Below are 19,356 nucleotides of genomic sequence, written 5' to 3'. Positions count from 1 at the left end.
AATTGAGGCGCCTTAAAGAATGGTTGAGCTGGAAAGCACCTCAAATCTTTGGGTCTTAAGGACTTCCAAACTGGAATTCAAGGGAACTGTTTACGGTATTTCTAAACGATAAGGAAAACCACATACTTACTCTTGATACAGTCTCACTTTTCTTTACTTTTGTCTGGAATAGTATCAACTCAAGGTGATAAATATGATTATCACATGCTATTCAGAGTTCTGATTGGCAGTTACATGTGTCTTTGATAAGTTTTTTTTTAATGGGGAACTAATTAGTGGAGGGTAGACTGAATGTTGGCAAACGTTAATGTTGTCTAACTCCTCATTTCGTAATCAGGGAAGCTGGGGTTTAAGAAGGAAGTGGCTTGCTCGTCACGCAGCTCGTAGAGCTGGCTCTAAAACCCACATTCTTTCCCGGGATCAGTTACAGTTACTTCCCTTCTTTCCATTCTGGAGAAGGGGGATCTAGGCTCCATGAAGTTGGGGGGTTTGGGTCGGCTGGGACAGGAATAAAGTGATTCATCAATTTGCTGTTACTCTTTCTGTTTTGACTCATTCAGCAAATATTTACTGACTGCGTACACTCTGTGGACTCAGGAGAAGGTGGAGACAAAACGGTTACTGTGGCAGGCAGGGTCAGAATGTGCTTCCAGGTATGACTTCAGAACCTGACCTTTTTTCTATTTTGAATATATATGTATCTATAAATATAAATGGATACCTATGTTATAAAGCACCCACTACATTGCCTCCTAATAATCAGGTTGTGTCAGAGGGCAGGGATTGTCCCAGTCGTACGTGTCCAAACCTTCCTGGCACCCAGTAGCAGGTTCATTTAAAGTTATCCCAGACTCTTACTAGGAGAAAGAAAATAGAACCTATATTTAGAGACTCATTAATTCCTAAACTTCTTTACCTGGCTCTTGCCTACCCTCTCCCTACTCTTCTGGTCGCCCCTCTTTTCTTCAAGATTCCCCTGTAGAGGGCACGCAAGCTCTACCGCTCTTGTGCCTCACTTCCGTTCGCCTTCACCCTTCATCTTGCGCATGTGCACACTTCCCTTCCCGGCGGCCGTACACCGGTGGAGTTGGCTGGGCCAAAGATTGCACCCACTACGCCTGCGCACTATAGGCTCCGCCCCCTCCACCGCCGTCCCCGGAAACGCTTCCTTCCTACGCCGTCGCCGCTGCTGCCGCCGTCGTCGTTGGACCTTTGCCTCTCTAGGCCGGTAGGGATTCTCCTCCATGGTCCTGTCTGTCACCGCTGTTTGGGGAACCAGCCGGTGAGGCTGGGCCGCGCTCGGACACTTCGACCGTCGAGTCGGTCACCGGTGAGTGAGCCCCGAAGGAGCCTGCGGACGGGCGGGCCGAGCAGCTGGAATGGGCAGGATTTTCCCTCACTCTGGGAATGGGTCTGTCCGCTCCGCCCCTACCCCCCCTCCCGGAATGGGCTCGCCCCTTCAGTCCCGTCCCTCCTCCCGGGCGGGGCGGTGTTGCTATGGGGACGGCCTGCTGGCTGAGGCCCGGCGTGTGTCCTCGCAGGTGCCAGGGCGGCCCTGGGTCCATGGCGCGGCAGCGCTGACCCAGGCCCCAGGTGGCGGCCGGGCCCCGAGGGCCGGCATGGCGGGCCAGTTCCGCAGCTACGTGTGGGACCCGTTGTTGATCCTGTCGCAGATCGTCCTCATGCAGACCGTCTATTACGGCTCGCTGGGCCTGTGGCTGGCGCTCGTGGACGGGCTGGTGCGCAGCAGCCCCTCGCTGGACCAGATGTTCGACGCCGAGGTAGGGTCCCCTGGACGGCGCGGTCTGAGTCTCGGCCTCATGGGGTGTGCTTTGTGGGTCCGACACCGCTCCCTCCTCTCCCCACCCCGGGATCTAGACGTGGCTGGACCACCATCTCGCTCTGTGACCCAGGGAAAGGGACCTCTTCTTTCTGAGCCTCAGGTGCCCCGTCCATAAAAATGAAAGCACTGAGAACAAAGGCAGATGATTAGTACAGAGGAAAGGGCCTGGATATCCTAAGGAACAGTCCTGCATTCCAGGCAACGTGATGCATCTCCTTTCTGACACTCTGAGGAAGTGACTTCACTTCCCCGCCTGCAGATTCTCAGGTGCCAGATTGAAGAGAGGGAGGATGAAAGAGCATTCATGGAGGTATTATGGAAACAGCCTGGACTTTGGAATTGGGCCTCGGTTTAAATTCCTCTTACTACCTGTGTGGTGTGGGGCAAGTGCTGTCCCCTCTGAACCAACGTGTTCCTGTCTGCAAAAGCATGGCAGAGCTCATGGATTGCCATACAAAGAGCCTGTACTTTGGATTCAGAAAGGTTCAGCGTCCCATCTGGGTCTAACTATACTATCCATGGGGATTTGGGCAAGTCGCTTCACCTTTCTGCGCCTGTTTCTTTCCTGGAAACTGGGCGGAATCATTCTCAGCACAATGTAATGAGGCCCAGAGACCCCGGAGGTATCTAGGAAGGTGAAAGTGCTTTATCAAGTAATGGAGGGCTAGGAAATGGTTGCATTTGAGAGGCAGCTGTGGTGTATAGAAATGAGCACAGCTCTCGGGGGCCGGGAGATCGGGAATGCAATCTTTGCTCCTGCTGCTGTTCTCTGTGTGGCGCTTGGGCAAGGTATTATCCGAAAAGGGGTAACAGTAATGTTAACAATAGCTTTGCGAGGCTGTTGTGAGGATAACAGGAGATCATCGAAGTCTGAGGTCTTTGTAAGCTGACGGTGCTGGGCAGATGTTTGGTATTCAGTAGTATTGTCTCGAGAGTGGTGGAAGTCGCACACACACTATGTGCCCAGTAGTAGCCTATTAGGTGCCTCTGTCCTCCTGGGAAGGGCCTTAGGGAATCCTGGGCGTTGTTGAAGAGCCGTCTCACACACATGACCTGGATCCTAGAGCAGGGGTTGGTGGACCTTGAAGGACAAGATAGTAAAGGTTTTAGGTCACAACTACTGGACCCCGCCATTGCAGTGCAAAAGTAGCCAGAGACAGTGCTAAGCAAATAGGTGTGGTAGCGTTTCTGTAAGACCTTATTTACAAAACTACGTGTCTGACTGGTGGGGCCTCGGTTTGCCAAACCCTGTCTTAGTCCTTACTCTTGCCGTTTACTTACTGTATCACTTTGGGCAAATTACTTAACATCTCTGAACTTTTGCTTTTCCTTTGTAAGTCTCTTCTTGGCTGCTGTTTGGGGTCAAACGAGATACCATAGTGGGTGTCTGTGAAAGCACCTTGTTGGAAATAGGCTGCCATGCAGATGCAGGGCCCTGTTGTCTTCTGTGCTGTGGGAAGAATGCGTTTTCCTTAGGAGGTCCTGGAGCCTGGAGCTCCGCCAAGCCAAGTCACTTTTCCAGCATATTTCCATTTGTGATTCCCCCTCAGATCCTGGGCTTTTCCACCCCTCCAGGCCGGCTCTCCATGATGTCCTTCATCCTCAACGCCCTCACCTGGTGAGTATCACCAGTTTTGCTTTCCAGCTTTTGGGGTCCTAGCACTGGAACTAACTTCCTAAATTCAGACATGAGACAGGCTGGCACTTGTTCCTGGGGAGTGATGGACTAAATTGGGTGGCAAAGGCCAGCTCTGGGACTGGCTTCATTATAGGGCTCCTTCCATTATGATTTTGCTTTAGCTGGAAAGCTCTTACATCACTCTGCATGCTGCCTGTGGGATAACTTCCATCTCGGATCACTTCCCTGTTGTGGAACGAGGTGAGGAAGGGTTTGGACCAGTAGTCAGGAGAAGTCAAGTTCTGTTCTTGGTCCGTGTGCCATGGGCCACGTTACTTCCTTCCTCTCTAGGCCTCGGGCTCCTCGTCAGTACACCTGAGAGCTTTGACTGGGTAACATTTAAGGCCACTTGTGACCATTGCCTGCCTCTTGAGAGGCAGTCTGGCAAACTGATTAAGATCTCAGCTTCTGAAGGCAGACGCACTTGTCTTTGAATCTCAGCTTTCCCACTAGTCTAGGGACTTTGGACAGTTGATCTATCTAGGCCCCAATTTCCTCATCAGTAAAATGAGGCAAATGATATTACCTATCTCATAGTTGTAAGGGTTGAATGAATTCATTCATGGGAAGGACTTGGAACAACACCTTGCACATTACTGTTCTTCACCTTACACCGGAGATTGAAAATGGGTAGGCTGACTATGACCTGAAGTTGGCTCCTGGATATGTTCTGTTTGGCATCCCACAAATAGTGTTTAAAATATTTTTCCATTTAGTTGAAAGTCAGGATGTTTTATATATAAAAGCCAGATTTCTGGCTTCTTTTGAAAAATGGGAAGATCATTTGATTCCAGGCCAACCTTCCAATATGAGGATTTGTCCAGCTGCAAGTAGCTTGTTGTCCCCACTTTCAGTGGCCCGTGTATGCTTCAGGGTGCCACAGTCCCCACAGTCCCTAGGATTCCCCTGAGGGACAGTTACTATTTCTTATCAAGCTTATACTTTTGTTTTTCTTCTACTCAGCCTGATTCCCTCCCAGCATTACCTGCCAGCTCTCTCTAGGCATCTAACAATGTAACCCTTGCTTCACACTTCTCTTGCTTGCTTCTGACCACTATGCTGTTATCTTGATTGTCTCTACTCCCCAAATGATCTAAGGCCAGGACAACCCAGTGATAACTCACTGCTGTCCTCTCCCCACAGTGCCCTGGGCTTGCTGTACTTCATCCGGCGAGGGAAGCAGTGTCTGGATTTCACTGTCACTGTCCATTTCTTTCATCTCCTGGGCTGCTGGTTCTACAGCTCCCGTTTCCCCTCGGCGCTGACCTGGTGGCTGGTCCAAGCCGTGTGCATTGCACTCATGGCTGTCATCGGGGAGTACCTGTGCATGCGGACGGAGCTCAAGGAGATCCCCCTCAACTCAGCCCCTAAATCCAATGTCTAGAATTGGGTCCTTTGGACGCCTGACTGGGCACTTGGCCCCACCCTCCCACCCTAACTCCCCCAACACCTTGGGCTGCTCAGATCCTCCAGACGAGGTCCAGCCCAGGTCTGAGGGGAACCCTGGAAATGTGAAGTCTCTGTTGGTGTGGGAGAGATAGTGAGGCCCCGTCAAGAAGGCAGGTAGCAGCCAGGACCACAGCTGCAGGAATGGCCTCTGTCTGCTGAAGCCTGGCTGTCTGGGAGGTCAGCAAGGGGACCTCTGTCAGGGTAATAACAGAATTGGAACCATGTCATTCTTGAGCCACCATACCTGTCACCAGCCTGTTATTTTAAAAAAAGAACCAAATCAAGGATATCTGATTGGAGCAAACCACTCTTCTAGTCATCTGTCTTACCTTCCTGGGACAGCTGTTACCTTTGCCATGTTGCTGAACTGCCAGCTATTCTGTTTGGAGAAACATTCGGTTTCTGGATCCGTAGCCACAGAAAGAGACAGAGGTACAAAGTATTAGGCTGCGGTCGGGGAGAGCACAGCAGATGGAGGCATCAAGCACAAGGAAAATGCACAGCCTGTGTCCTGCTATACGCATGTGTGCACACACCCATGAACCCATGACTAATTTTCTTCCAGTTCTCTCTACCGGGTCCCCATCTGCTGCCAGCTTTCGACAGAGCAGGCCACAGGACCCAGAGAAGAGTCCCAGCATCGCTCCTGGTCCACCCTTCATGACAGAGTCACTGCCTCTTCTCTAGGAATGACTAGGCACCCCAGCTCCCACTGGACCTCACTTCTGGCAATAGTTCCTTTTTCCTGCCTTCCTGGGAATTCTGCAGTGGGAAGGGTGTGATGGGTGCCCAGAGACGGGAAGGCCAGCCTTCCAACTTGGGTTGTGCTGATAGTGCTGAGGCAAATAGGAGTTTGCTGCTAAGATTTCTGTTTGGGGAGGCATGTCTTCTGTGAGGGGCTTGCAGCTGTCCCTCCTGTGTACATAAATACAGTATTTTCCACGGTTCTGCCTGTGCTTACTTTGTACTTCTGTGGCTGGGCCGGTGAGAGACCTGCACAGCCAGACAGGGTAGCTATAAAGAATGATTAGGCCACCTCCTCCTCTTCTAGACCCCAGATTGTTCTTCCATTTGGTTAAAATACGAAGTGCGGGGAATTCCTGTCCTACCCCGCCATCTGCGGCCACCTCTGCTCTGCCTTGGGTGAACTGCCATGACTGAGTTTCCTTTTCCTAGCCAGTGATTTCTCAATGTGTCCGGTGGAACACACTTGGTCTAGACCCACTTCTGTACTGAAACCATCAGTGTTCCTCTTCGGGCCTCTGGAGTCTGCCAAGAGTGTGGTCAGCTTTCAGCTTTGCAGTGTTAAGGCTTCACAGATGAGTTTTGCTCTCTGCCCACGAAGCCTTTCTAGCTTCCTGGCTCCCAGCACTGCAGAGTAGGGAGGTGAGGCTGACATGATGAAGGTTTAAGAGTGAACATGTTTGTGGGAGACAGGGAGGGTGCTAGGATGCGGCACTATAGTAGCTCAGTGCTCTGGCCGAGCTGGAAGGAAGCAGCTTGTTAATGGGGCTTGAATCCTGGCTGCACAGTCTAGCAGATAAAGCCAACTGAGGTGACTTCCCCTGGGATGGTGGATTTCCCCCAGACACCACAAACCATAAAGGCATGTGGCTAATGTTTTTTGGGGAAGGTCACCAGAGCACAAGTCATGTGGCTGTTGTCTCCCTTGGTCAGCCGGGGGCTGGTTGCTCCAGCTGGGTTGGCACACATCTTTGGGAGTTTCCTTCAGAGACCTGAGCCTGTTCTGCCTATCTTCTGTAAAGACAAACTTTGCCCCTTGAGTGGTAATTTGGTTTTTAGAAACTGCCAGAAGTCAAGGGAGCCAACTTTTTTCCTCCAACAATACAATAACAGAGCCGGGTGACAGGAGTGAAAAATGTGTGACCTTAGTGAATTTTTTTTTTTAATTTTATCTATTTGAGAGAGGGAGAGAGCACAAGCCAGGTGGAGAGGCAGAGGGAGCAGCAGATTCCTCACTGAGCAGGAAACCCAATGTGACGCTCAATCCCAGAACCCCAGGATCATGACCTGAACTGAAGCCAGACATTTAACTGACTGAGCCACCCAGCTGCCCCGAAATTGTTGTGATTTTCTAAAATAACAATAAAAGCAGTGTCTAGAGGCAAGTTCCAGAGAGAACTGGACAGTGGCAGGGACATGTTTGTCATTTTATTTATTTCATTGTTTTATATATATATATTATTAAAGTATTTATTTATTTTAGGGAGAGAGAATTCCAAGCAGACTCTGCTGAGCAGGGAACCCAATGTGGGGCTTGATCTCATGACCCTGAGATCACAACCGAAGCTGACAGCAAGAGTCTGATGCCCAACGGGCAGCACCACCCAAGTGCCCCGTTAGTCATTTTAGTAATAAATAGCTGGGCTTAATCGATGTGCAGCAGTGGGCTAAGTGCGTTACATGCTGTTTTCTTAATCTTCACAACAACCCTCAGAAGTAGGAAATACCATCTGTATCTTCCAGATGTGGACACGAAGGCGTTTGCCCCAGGTTATGTGTTAGGAACTGTCAGACCCAGGATTTGGGCTCTGGTTCTAACCAACTCATTCTGAAAACATTAAAGGATGTGCAAGTTCTTCAGTTTTAGTCTTTCACCTCTCACCTCTGCCTTCCACTGTATTTATTTTTTTTAAATACGAAGGATATGTAGTGCTTTGTAAACACTTGAGTTTTCCAAGAAGAACTGATAGACTATATTAAATATGGCCACAGAGTCCCAAGTGAACCACAAGCCCCACAGTGTCCCAAGTGAATATAGGAAATGGTTTTATTTCCAAAGGATAAAGGAAAGTTAGCTCTACCCCGCCACCGAGTTGGTGGATCTCTTGACTTTCTAGGGGATCTGAAGCGTGGACCTCTTTTCATTCCCCACCCCCTAGCCCCCTACTACCTCAGCTTCCACTTGGAGGAGGGGGACACTAGTGCGTAGCTGGTGCTCAGAATAGTTTATGACCCAGAGGCAAGATGGGAAAGGAGAAAGGGATGTCTAGCTCAGAGGGTGCCCCTAGCTTCCAGTTCTGGGCAGTTCTGTCTGGATCAGAGCCAAATGGGGGCTGGGGTGGCAGCCAACCGATGCCAGGGGGTGGGGTGGGAAGGCCCACATGAATCCTGTCGGGTGCACAGTTCAACCATGCTCCCCTGGAAGCACTTTGGCTGCTCAGTGACCTCCCAGATCAGAGTAGCTTCCTCTAGCGGGCCCAGGGGGCAGTCGTGCACAGACATGGATCTCCTCCCTGTATCTGTAGCCCAAGGAGCACAGAGCTTCAGGGGCAGGTGCAGTATGGGCAGATTGAGGGCACAAGAGAGGCCCTCTGTGTAGAGGGAATTAAAGCCTTGCTTGAGGATTTTTTGTAGGAAAGTAGCAAGTGGTGGTGAAAACAACATTGAGACAGGAATGGGTAGGGGTTGCTGAGAGTTTGGACCCCTGTCCTGCTACTCTATGGCCAACAAAGAATTGTAGGGGGCATGGGGAACTTGGGTGACTTGGTCGGTTAAGTGTCCAACTCTTGATCTCTGCTCAGGTCTCGATCTCAGGGTCATGAGTTCAAGCCCTGTTTGGGCTCCATCCTGGGTGTGGTGCCTACTTAAAAAAAAAAAAAAATGAGTTGCAGGGCCCATAGGACTTGAGAGAGCTACAAGGGAGTGCAGGGTTAAATCCTGGGTCCCATTACTAGCTGTGAGGATTTAGATAAGCTGCTTGACAAGGAAACCTTGGTTTCCTTGTTTGTAAAATGGGGAGAAGCTAGCAGTTCCTGTGTTGTGAAGATTCAGTGAGATACTTCGAGTAAAGTACTTAGCACGGTGCATGGCAGGTAGGAAGTGATCCAGAAATCTTGGCAGTTCTAGTTACTGGACCCCTGCCCCATTTCTCCTCCTTTTACAGAGACACCTTTCTCCCCAGCCTCAGTGTTCTCAGCTGTTAGATGGGGGACAGGTTTGCCCTTGATCGGGATGCAGCTACCAAGTACTGCGTGCGCTCCTAAGTGCCATCCACTGCAGAGTGAGTTCTGTGTATTCTCACTTAATCCAGTGGGATAGACACCGTTATGTTCCCATTTTGCCCACAAAGAAACTGAAGACTAGGAGTAAACAACTTGCCATTACATCACACAGCCGATGAGAAGCCAGGCCAGTCTGCCTCAACAGCCTCATCCTTGCACGTTCCAATCATGTTTCATGTCTTCTCTATTCTCCGGAATAGGAGAGGGGCAGTCTCTGGAATCCAGATGTCATTATAACAAAAGGCTGTGAATGTGAACATAAGACTGGTTTTTTAACAAGCAGCTAATTCCCATAAAGGTGAGCAGTTAGGCTGGTGCTCGTGAGTGAGAAACAAGGGGCTTTATCGGGGCACAGCGCCCGGAGAAGGCAGGAGAAAGAGGACAGACATTTGTTTAACGTCGCACAAACTGGCTTAATGTACATCAAGCCTGATTTGCTCGAAGCCCTGTGGAATGGATATTAGTATCCCTATTTTATAAACTGATGAAGTAGGTTCAGAGAGCTCAGACTTCTTTTAAAAGTCACTCTGAATCAAATACTTCAATCCCCCCCCCTGCCCCCCGTTGACTGTTAGGGAGCCTTCTGGGGGTGGTGTCCTCTGAAGGCTGAGATCTGTTGCTAACTCCTGCCCAAAGCAGGATCTAACTGAGCCCAGAAGAGGAGCCTCACTTTGAAATAGTCAAGCACAGGGAAGGTGGTAACGGGAGGACCTCAGCTGTGGAGCTGTGGGACTGTGCGAGACAGGTTGAGGCTCAAGCGCCAGCTCAGGTGCAGTGCTGGGAGCCATTCACACCGCAGCCTGCATCCTTGTCCTTCCCAGCGGTACCCGGGATCCCAGCCTCACCAGCCTCAGCACACAGGCACGGCCCATCCAACTGCTGTCCTTGGGCCCAACCCTGGCTCCCTCTGCGGCAAAGTGGAAGCTGCCAATCTTACCCACGCCTTTCAGGTCCTCGCTTGGGGCTCCCGGGGCAGGCTCCCAGGAAGACTAGTGCAGGGGGTCGCGAGCCCGGTGTGTTTTGGTTGGCGCGCGCTGCCCTGATTGCGCGCAGACTGACGTTCGCGCGGAGGTTGATGGAATGGTGGGTGCTGGGGGTGGAAGGGCGAGGGGGGCGATTTTCGAAGACTGGTGGGATTGATGATGGCCAGCAAGGAAACCGAACCCGCGACTACCCAGGAGTGGGCCGGGGTGCGAGCCGAGCGGGAAGACAGCTCGGATCCGAGTGGAGGTTGCAGGGAGGCGGCTGCGCGGGGGGAGGCGCGCGGAGGCTCGCAGGAGCCCAGCGGGGCAGGGCGGCAGCGAGCGGCCCTGCGCAGGCAGGCTCAGGCTGGCCGCGCTGCCCAGGGCTAACGCGGTGCGTTTGTGGCCCCGCCAGCCCCGGGAGGAGCAGTCTCAGAGCCGAGAGCTCCGGGGAGGAAGAGGGTGCAAGCGGGCAGGTTTGGAGAGACCCCTGCCATCTTCCTCCCTCCCGCGCCAGGCATCTGCTCCACCGCCTGGGGTCTTCGCAGGAGGGCTCCGTGCCCCTTGGTCGCTGTGCCGCTTTCTTCAGGGTGCCACTCCGCGCACCTGCCTTCAGGGGAAGATCCCCAGATAGCCCGGGTACCCTGGGCTTTCCCTCTTCCCAACTGCACGTTCAGGGCTATGTCTCCTGCCGACTGAGGGCGACCCTGACTGGATGGGGTCTACGGGGCCTTGGGGTTGGGGGGAGGGCGTGTCGTGTCCCACGGGAGCTGTAGAGCCCAAGCCCTGACACTAGGCCTGACATTTCGAGGCCTATCTGACACGCATGTGTTGACCCCCGACGCCGCAGTGACCGGGGTACAATGCGCGTGAATGACAGGCTGGATGGGTGCGCGCTCTTGTGCCGTTTTCCTTCCTTCGGAAAATGGAATGGGGAACAGCCCGCAGTTCGAGATTGGAGCTCTGGCCCCGTCAGTTCCTCGTCGTGTGGGCCAAGTCCCCTTCCGCCTCCGCGGCGCCACGGGCTGTCATCTCGTTGGCTTGCGGGGCCATTGTGAAGCATCTGGCATCCAGAAAGTACCTGACAAACGACCCAGAAAGTCCCTTCTGTGACCGCATAGAGTGCACTCGCGGGCCGGCCAGCTTGCAGGGGTGGGGAGGGGTGCAGCTTGCTCGCTTCTGTGTGCCACGTTCTAGGCTGACCTGAGGGGGCCTGGGAATGGGGTGGAAGAAACCTAAAATCGTGATGCACATTTTTCCTCCCCACCTCGGTCGAGGGCCTCTTTCCTCCATCCTTTCCTGTCCCCAACAGGCAGAGGCAGCGGTAGTATTCATCAGTTCCCAAAGGGAGATTTTATTCGTAGACTCGTGAATTTGCCCGCCCATGCCTCGCACGTCTGGCTCCCGGCCCAGGTCGCGCCACCTGTGAGCAGAGACCTCGGTGTTAGGAGCAAAGAAGGCCGCCAGGGGGCGCTGCCGTCCGGGGAGAGGGCTCAGGGACCAGGACCTGCTCTAGTCCAGCGTGTTGGAGATCTATCTGGGTTTTGTGAAGGGGAAACCTCCCTTTCAGCAGGACCCCCAAGCCCTCCATCCCTTCCTCTCTTGGGACCTCGGTTCTCTCATGGAAGGGTGGAGTATTTTGTTTTCTTTCTTTCTTCTATTTCCCCCACCCCCAAGGAACTTTTTGTTCAGAGTAAATCTTTGAAACATAAATAAATGAAACAAATGTGGGGTGGTGATTTGGTCTAAGAGGGGATGAGATATGGCAGAGCTCTACTTGACTGCCTTCCCCTGAATTTGGAAATCCTGAATTCCTTTACTCAGATTCATGACTGAGATTCTGAGCCTTAGCAATTATGGACCCTCCTGAGGCCTCCAGGCAGGGAGACACCCCACCTCAGAACCCCCACTTCCAGTGTCCCTCCCCAGAACCTCTATTTGGGTCTTGAGGGGTCCAGCCTAGCGACCACCCTGCCTCCATCCATGGTTTCCCCTTCTCAGGGCATGGAGGGGAGTCCCCTTAGCACTGCTAGATAGCCATAGCTCCCAAAAGTCTGGATCCTGGGCCTCTGACTCTGGGGCCCAGCTCCACGTCTGGCTCGGGGCCCGTGTCTCACCCTGGCCGGGCCGTGGTGTTGTCACACTTTGTATAGATGGCACATGGGTAGCTCAAGTGATGCAGAGCAGAAGCGGGTACAGCAGCGCTTGACCCAGCGCAAGGCAGATGGTCTGCACATCACCCGGGGCCCTGGGAGGTGGATTCGCGTGGGCAACCCCTCAAACCAGATCCACTGGTCAGCTGCTTCCAGCTGCTGCTTGTCCCCCGCGGGAGTTCTATGCTGGTAGGTCTTCAGGAAGATGATGCGGGGGTCCCCAGTGGGTGATTGCCTCCCCTGAGCTCCAGGGCAAGTGGTCAGGCCATGGTCCTTTGATGTCCTGGGGAGCTCGGGCTCCACCTGCGCCTTGCTCTGGCACGCTGCTTTGGGTGACTGCTGGGCCTTGTTGTTCTCCCCCAGCCCCACCTTGGGCTCCCCTGTGGACTCTAATTTCTTGGATTCCAGGATGTTCTTGGGGCACCCAGCATCTTGGAGCTCTTCGTTACCTTGTTCCACTCTATCGCAGACATTGCTGCTCCTGGCACAGGGAAGAAAGGCAGTCAGCAGAGCAGGGTGAAGGCCCTGGTTTTCCAGCCGCGCCCTGAGACTGTTGCTATGCGACTAGCTCAGGGGAGAAAGCTAGAGAGGGCCAGAAAGGAAACATCACCACCAGAGGCCTTGTACCTGGAGGGAGGGGAGGTGCTAAGGCCTGGCGAAAGACCAGAAGAGGTTGGGGAGATGAGAGACAGTGACCCCTGGTTAGGACACCCAGGACTAGATGTCATCTGTGTGGGCTGCTGGCCAGGGTTCTGCCTCTCTGGATTGCAGTTGATGGGGTGAACTAGTCCAGTGTTTTCAAATTGTGCTCCAAGAAACCTTGCGTTTCTGAAGAGACCTCTCAAATGCCCTCTGGGGAAGAGCAGGGGGAGGGTAGAATCCTTTTCTGCCCAACACAATTGAGGCCTGAGGAAAGATACTCCAAGAGAGGGTCTGCTGCTTTAAATAGTTTGGAAAACTATGGGACGAGAGAGGCCTGATCCATCCAGCCCAGTGTTAACTGACTGCCTGTGTCTAGGAGGCCAGCTCAGAGAGAGGAGCTCTGAGCCAGCTCAGAGAAAGGAGCTCTGAGAGGAGCTCAGAGCTCTGAGCTCTGAGAAGGAGCACCTTCCAGTGCTAGGAGACTTGCCCCAAGGGTGTGTGTAATAGACTAAGTCTTCTGTAAAGTGGCAGCGTTGTCCTAGCTGAGTGTGTGAAGACTCAGGCTCAACATTATGGCAGTACCGATGATAATTGCTACCACTGAATGTCTGCAGTGCATCTGGCCTGGGACCCTCACACCAGCCCCACAAAGTAGCAGGCAGTGAAGGGGAAAAATGGCTTGGTGAGCTCAGGCTTTCAAGACCGACAGCCCGGGGTTCAAATTTGCCTGTGCCTCTTACCGCCTGTCTGATCTGGGGCAAGAAATTTCACCTCTCCAAGCTTTAGTTTGTTTCCTCATGTCAGACTGGGATATCTCTGTTCACCTAATAGGACTGCTATGAAGAATTAACTAGACAGGAAATGCTTGTGAAGTACTTAGCAGATACCTAAATAAATATCAACTTTCTTAATATTCTGACATGTTTTATGAGGAAGCGGAGTCTTAGCAAGATGGCTGGTCTGCAGGTGAATCTCTGGGTTGTGTACATTTGAGGGTGGGGAGGAGGAGGAGGAGTGGCCCCTCTTGCTTGGGTGGTACCCAGTTAGTGGTTAGTCCCATAACTGGATGATTGTGACGATGGTTAGGATCACAGCTCTGATACTACACGGGAGTGGCTTCAAATCCTAGCTCTGCCACTTACCGGTTTAGTTAGCTGGGACAAGTCACTGCCTCTATTGAGTCTCAGCTCCCCATCAGTGAGCTGGGGCTGATAGATGCCTTTATCATAGATCCCTGGTGAAAGTCAGGTTTTCTAAATTTGTCAGCATAGACAGTGCCTGTTCCCAGTGAAGATAGCCATTGGGTCCATGTTGGGGGCCAGGGGTGTGCCGAGCTCACCCAGTGGAGATCCCAAGGATCTTTGGAACTCTGAGCAGTGAATTCCAACACCTTTTGGCCAGGTTATGCAGTTCTTGGATCCGGGGGTTCGAGCTCTTGAGCAGCTTCAAGAGCGACAAGTTTTTTAATACCTGCCGGGGTTGAGAAACCAGGAAAACAGAAGCTTCAGCTTTCTTGAGGTGGCCTCCCACACCCCACTAGACTTTGGCTCAACTCAGTTCCGTGCTGGGCCTGGTGACTCCCGGGTCACTACAAGCCTGGCAATCCCAGACCAAAATGGGGCACCTCACCATCTTAAGTCGGTTCCGGCCGATTACTTTGCTGACAGTTTGTGGTATCTTGTCCTGTGGTTCTTCATCTTGTATCTGAGAGACCAAGGGAGAGTGCATGAACGTAGGAGAAATCCGCCCCCCGCCCCGAAGGCCTCTACTGTGCTTCTCCATTTGGCTGAGCATGGATTGACCAACCTTTGGGAGTTTTGTCACCTTGGTTTGGGGGCGGAAATGGGGAGGCCATTCTAACTCTCCTGACCTGCCTTCACCCTTCAGCTCTTCCTTCCTCTCCCCCACCCCAGGCTGGATAGCCCCTGCTCTGTGTGTGGTCCAGCCCCCTCTGTGTCCACTAAGTCCAACCTTGGAAACCATTCTATTCTTGGGCCTCTTCTTTGCTGATGGACTCATACTGGGGCTGTGAGACCTCAAAAACAGATGGAGCAAGACTGGTACCAGGCACCACCTGCTCCCTGCCCCTCTCAGTTGGGCCAGCACTCAGGCTGGCCATCAGGGTGGCTCTGCTGGAGCCTCCAGCTCGGGGAGCTGTGACATCACTGAAATTTGTGACAGCAGCAGGGCTGGGTCTCCAAGGAGTACGTGGGTGGCAGGGGTGGAGGGTGAGGAGGAAACTCCCATCTGTGGAAAAACCTAGTAGGTACCAGACAGAGGCACACACTGTCAACACCTCCCTGTGAGGTAGGAGAATTAACTTCTCTTTTTAAATAAAGAAGCCAAGGTTCAAAGAGTTTAAGTAATTTACTCAAGGCCACACAAGGAGCTGGAAATTTAAGGTCTGGCCGTCAACACATGAAACCAGGCATTCCCAACTATGCCCATCTGTTCATTCGTGTCATATGTTGACCGTGCACCTGCTACATTTGTTATTCTAAGCACTGAAATAAAAGACAGTTCTTACCTTCAAGGAACATACATTCTAGTGGGGGAAAACGAAATAGTGGGTGTGCTTGTGACTTTTACATTCGGCTCTCTGAAACAAAATATATGTGTGTGTGTGTGTGTGTTTATTATGAATTTTACTGATAGAAATCTAAAATAATAAAATTCTACAACACTCTTTGTTGTAAATTCCAAAGAACCAGTTCATTCTTTTTTTTTTTTTTAAGATTTTATTTATTTATTTGACAGAGAGAGATCACAAGTAGGCAGAGCAGAAGGCAGAGAGAGAGGGAACGAAGGCTCTCCGTCGAGCTGAGAGCCCGATGTGGGGCTCGATCCCAGGACCTTGAGATCATGACCTGAGCCGAGGGCAGAGGCTTTAACCCACTGAGCCACCCAGGTGCTCCAGTTCATCCTTTTTCTTTTTTTTTTTTTTTTAAATTTTTTTTTATTTATTTGACAGAAAGAGAGATCACAAGTAGGCAGAACGGCAGGCAGAGAGAGAGGGGGAAGCAGGCTCCCCGCTGAGCAGGGAGCCCGATGCGGGGCTCGATCCCAGGACCCTGAGATCATGACCTGAGCCGAAAGCAGAGGCTTTAACCCACTGAGCCACCCAGGTGCCCCCAGTTCATTCTTAAAGTATACTTTTCTTGGATTTTGCCCAACTCCCATCCATAACCCACCTATGGCTGCAGAGCACGAACAAGTGGAGCTCCAACATAAATGCTGACATTTGCACTTACACTGAACAGGAAGAAGGTACAAAAGTGAAAGAATAAAAATGGTCGAATTTCACTCATTCATCAGTGACATATTGACTTATCTGCTATATTGGATCAGAGTTTTCAAATACCAAAAGTATATTTTCTCAGATTTTTTTTCACGGTGCACTGTTTATAGTGGACTAGCTACAGACGGGACATACGTGTTTACAGTTAATTGCATTATTAACGTTTTCTCCGTTGTTTCTTAAGGCTAGACCAGGGGTCAGCAAATTTCTTCTGTAAAGGGCAAGATCATAAGTATGTCAGGCTTCGCAGACCATATCATTACAGCTGCTCCCCTCTGCTACTGGAGTGTGAAAGCCGCCACGGATGCTAGCAAATGAGTAGGCATGGCTGTGTTGCAATAAAACTTTATTTACAAGAAGAGTTGGAGTGAATTTGGCCCATGATCAACCCCTGGTGTAGACAATCAATAAAATAATAAAACCTGATTTATAACAAGTACCTGTTTCTCTGGGGTTAAAAACGCCTACCAGGGCTGATTTCCGGCTACCAGCGTGATGTCACCGAAAACACAGTTGAATGGAAACGCGCAGTAGCCTACCGCCCGCCCACTGTCGCCCCACGGATGGGAAGATTCTCAAGAACCCAGACAGTAGCAAAAGGTAGCAAGCAATTGGAAAGTGATGAGTTTGAGCGTTTTTCACCTTTGTTTTTAACATCATTAATTAAATTAAGTTTGCATAATTTAATTCTTAATGATCGCTAGGCTTAATGACTGGTCAGTGGAGTTCGTGGAAGCATAATAGGCTTTTACAAGCCCTTATGAGTCAGTTCCAGCACACCACTGTCATGGCAGAGGGAAATAAGTGTGGGGAGAAACGTAAACAGGACAGAAGGCCGAGGGAGAGCAAAGTAAAACGTTTGCTAGTTTTAAAAAGGGTGGAATGGGCCGCATTCGCCAACCAGATGAGATTTGAGCAGGGACCTGAAGGCAGACTGGAAGCAGCAGGACATGAGGGTGGGGCGGCGGCGCGGTGAAGGGCTGGCGCAGAGGAGGGCTGCTCTGAAGGACCTGCCTAGCCGGCCACATGGGTAACCAGAAGAGCCTGTGGAAAACAGCTTCCCAGCCCCAAGTCGTTCAGCCAGTCCGACGCCCAGCCAAGTGAGAACTACTCTCCACCATACCGCCTCTAGGGCAGGGGCGTGTGTAGGCATAGGGGCCGCTTAGCCCTGCCTTTTAGGGGTGACAGATCAAGCCTAGGCTACAGAACATCTTTGTCCTTGTCAGTGTCCTTTATTATTAGGGTGAACAGGGGAGGGTAACGTTCTGTGACCCAAGGGAGAAGCCTGGAGGTGACTCAAGAGTGGGGGACACTCCCTCTCCCCTTCTCCCTTCTGTCCAACCCACTACTCCTGGCTCCTCTTCTTGCCAGCACGAGTTCAGCCCTTACCACGTGGACTCTGGTGGGCTGCCTCGGGGCCCTCTACAACGGCCACTCAGCGCCCAGGCGTCAAGGGCCTGGGGTCCCACTGTGTGCTACACACTCGGGAGAGCAACATTGCAGGCAGAGCAGGCTTCCTCTCAGGAAGTTCATGGGCCCGGAGGGAGGTACTGCTAGAATATGGGCTTTCCAGTGACAGTTTTGTCTGTTCTATTCATTGATAAACCCCCAGAGCCTGGTAGGTCACAATAAGGATTTTTTGAAAAAGTGAAGTAAACAGCATTACCAATGACAAAGGTAATCCCAGGGGCTGGTGAACTCCAGAAGACCAGCCCACGGAGGCTGACAAGTCTTTGTAGACCCGGTAACGAGGAATGAAGGAGTGGAAGTTGGCCGGGCAAAGGGATGTGAGCTAGACTGCACTTTCTCTAAAGAGGGAATTTTGAAAACATAGGTGTGGAAAAGGATTATGAACAGTTTATATGTTGCTAGAGTAGAAAGAAGGGGCCCAGAGTACCTTGGCTGGCTGGGGCTTTCCCACCAAGGGACTTGGAGTTTGTCCTGAGGCTGCAGAGACCCTCTGGAAGGGCTCTGGCAGCCAAGGCAAAGTGGCTAGATTTGGTGCTGGGGGCCTGGCCTGCTGGCCCTGCCACTCTGTCCTAGTCCGCGCTTTCCCCTCACGTGCTCACCTCCCTCACAATCGGTGTCTGTCTGAGCATTTCACCCCCATGGGCAGGGAGTTCTCCATGCCCAGACTCTACTCTGGCAGAGACTCCCACAGCCACTTTCCATGTTCCGTCCCGTCTGGTCCTTCCACCTACACAGGAAACCCACCGGTGGGGAGGGAGCCTTACCCAGTGACACACAGCCTTGTGGACCAACTCCAAGGCTCTTGAGTGGAAAAACCACCACTCTTTTTCTCCTTAGTTGTGGTGAAATACACATAACATAAAATTTACCGACTTAACCATTTTCAAGTGTACAGTTCGGTAGAGTTAAGCACAGTCTCCTTGTTGCGCAGCCATCACCACCATGCATCTCCAGAACTCGTTTTCGTCTTGCAAAACTGAAGCTCAATACCCATGAAACATTGACTCCCTATCTTCCCCTTCTCCCAGGCCCTGGAAGTCAGCCTTCTGCTTTCTGCCTCTAGGAAAGTGGCTGCTCTAAGTAACCCTTGTAAGTGGAATCGTACAACAGTTGTCTCTTTGTGTCTGGCTGATTTCACTTAGCACCGTGTCCTCCAGGTCCATCCATGTCATAGCCTATGTCGGAATTTTCTTCCCTTTTTAAGGCAGAATAATCTTCTACTGTATACCATATTTTGTTCATTCATCTATCCATGGCACTTAGATTACATCTACCTTTTTTGGCTATTGTGAATAATGCTACTAGGAACATGGGTGTATGAATATCTCTTTAAGACCCCGCTTTAAATTCTTTTGGGTATATACCCACAACTAACTGGATGACACGATGATTCTATTTTTAATTTTTTGAGGAATTGCCATGCTGTTTTCTGTAGTGGCTGCACCATGGTACATTTCCGCCAACAGGACACAAGGGTTCCAGTTTCTCCACATCTTCACCGACACTTATTTTCTTCCTCCACTTCCTCTTTCCTTTCTCCTCCTCCTCCTCCCCCTCCTTCTTGCTCTCCTTCTTCTTCCTCAGCCATCCACAGGGTGTGAGGTCCCGCTCTTGTTTCCTCTCATAGTCTGTGCTTTGGTAACTTTGAAGTCAGGTTGATTGGGATATCTTCTAATTCAGTAAAATTAGTCCTTTTTAGTGAACAGTTCCATGGGTTTTGACAAGTGCAAACCATCACAATCAATATATAGAATGTGGTTTTTTTTAAGATTTTATTTATTTATTTGACAGACAGAGATCACAAGTAGGCAGAAAGGCAGGCAGAGAGAGAAGGAA

General features: G+C 51.3%; 2 protein-coding genes across 4 annotated transcripts in view; one reads left to right on the top strand and one right to left on the bottom strand.

Annotated features, from left to right (window-relative positions):
- Nucleotides 1–1,619: 1,619 nt before the first annotated feature.
- Nucleotides 1,620–19,356, top strand: part of SYS1 (SYS1 golgi trafficking protein) — a 37,055-nt gene continuing 19,318 nt past the window's right edge. Inside the window, exons 1-3 of one of the 3 annotated variants that reach the window (XM_004746347.3) lie at nucleotides 1,620–1,781; nucleotides 3,394–3,461; nucleotides 4,665–5,918. In XM_004746347.3, the coding sequence (XP_004746404.2) occupies nucleotides 1,620–1,781; nucleotides 3,394–3,461; nucleotides 4,665–4,905 (471 nt within the window). In that variant the 3' untranslated portion in view covers nucleotides 4,906–5,918. The other 2 variants (XM_045082159.1, XM_013053258.2) reach the window with 2 other exon arrangements.
- On the bottom strand, nucleotides 8,944–14,974 carry TP53TG5 (TP53 target 5). The gene is made up of 6 exons (XM_045082158.1): nucleotides 14,724–14,974; nucleotides 14,382–14,456; nucleotides 14,092–14,222; nucleotides 12,075–12,591; nucleotides 9,933–11,380; nucleotides 8,944–9,239 (listed from the first exon to the last, which is right to left on the bottom strand). Exons 1-4 carry the CDS (start codon nucleotides 14,769–14,771, stop codon nucleotides 12,096–12,098), a joined length of 750 nt encoding a protein of 249 aa, XP_044938093.1. The 5' UTR covers nucleotides 14,772–14,974; the 3' UTR covers nucleotides 8,944–9,239; nucleotides 9,933–11,380; nucleotides 12,075–12,095.

Source organism: Mustela putorius, unplaced genomic scaffold, assembly GCF_011764305.1.
Source record: "Mustela putorius furo isolate JIRA1106 unplaced genomic scaffold, ASM1176430v1.1 tig00000592_pilon_pilon_pilon, whole genome shotgun sequence".
In the NCBI taxonomy this organism is placed as follows: Eukaryota; Metazoa; Chordata; class Mammalia; order Carnivora; family Mustelidae; genus Mustela; species Mustela putorius.
Note: the sequence above shows the minus strand (reverse complement) of the source record. Positions and strands in the feature narration are given on the sequence as shown.

Coding starts and splice junctions, on each gene's coding strand:
- TP53TG5 (XM_045082158.1), bottom strand. CDS start 14,771: ATGAGTCCATCAGCAAAGAAGAGGCCCAAGAATAGAATGGTTTCCAAG. Junction 14,223..14,381: donor GCCGGAACCGACTTAAGATG/GTGAGGTGCCCC, acceptor CAACCCCGGCAG/GTATTAAAAAACTTGTCGCT. Junction 12,592..14,091: donor ATCCTTGGGATCTCCACTGG/GTGAGCTCGGCA, acceptor TCCCTGTGCCAG/GAGCAGCAATGTCTGCGATA.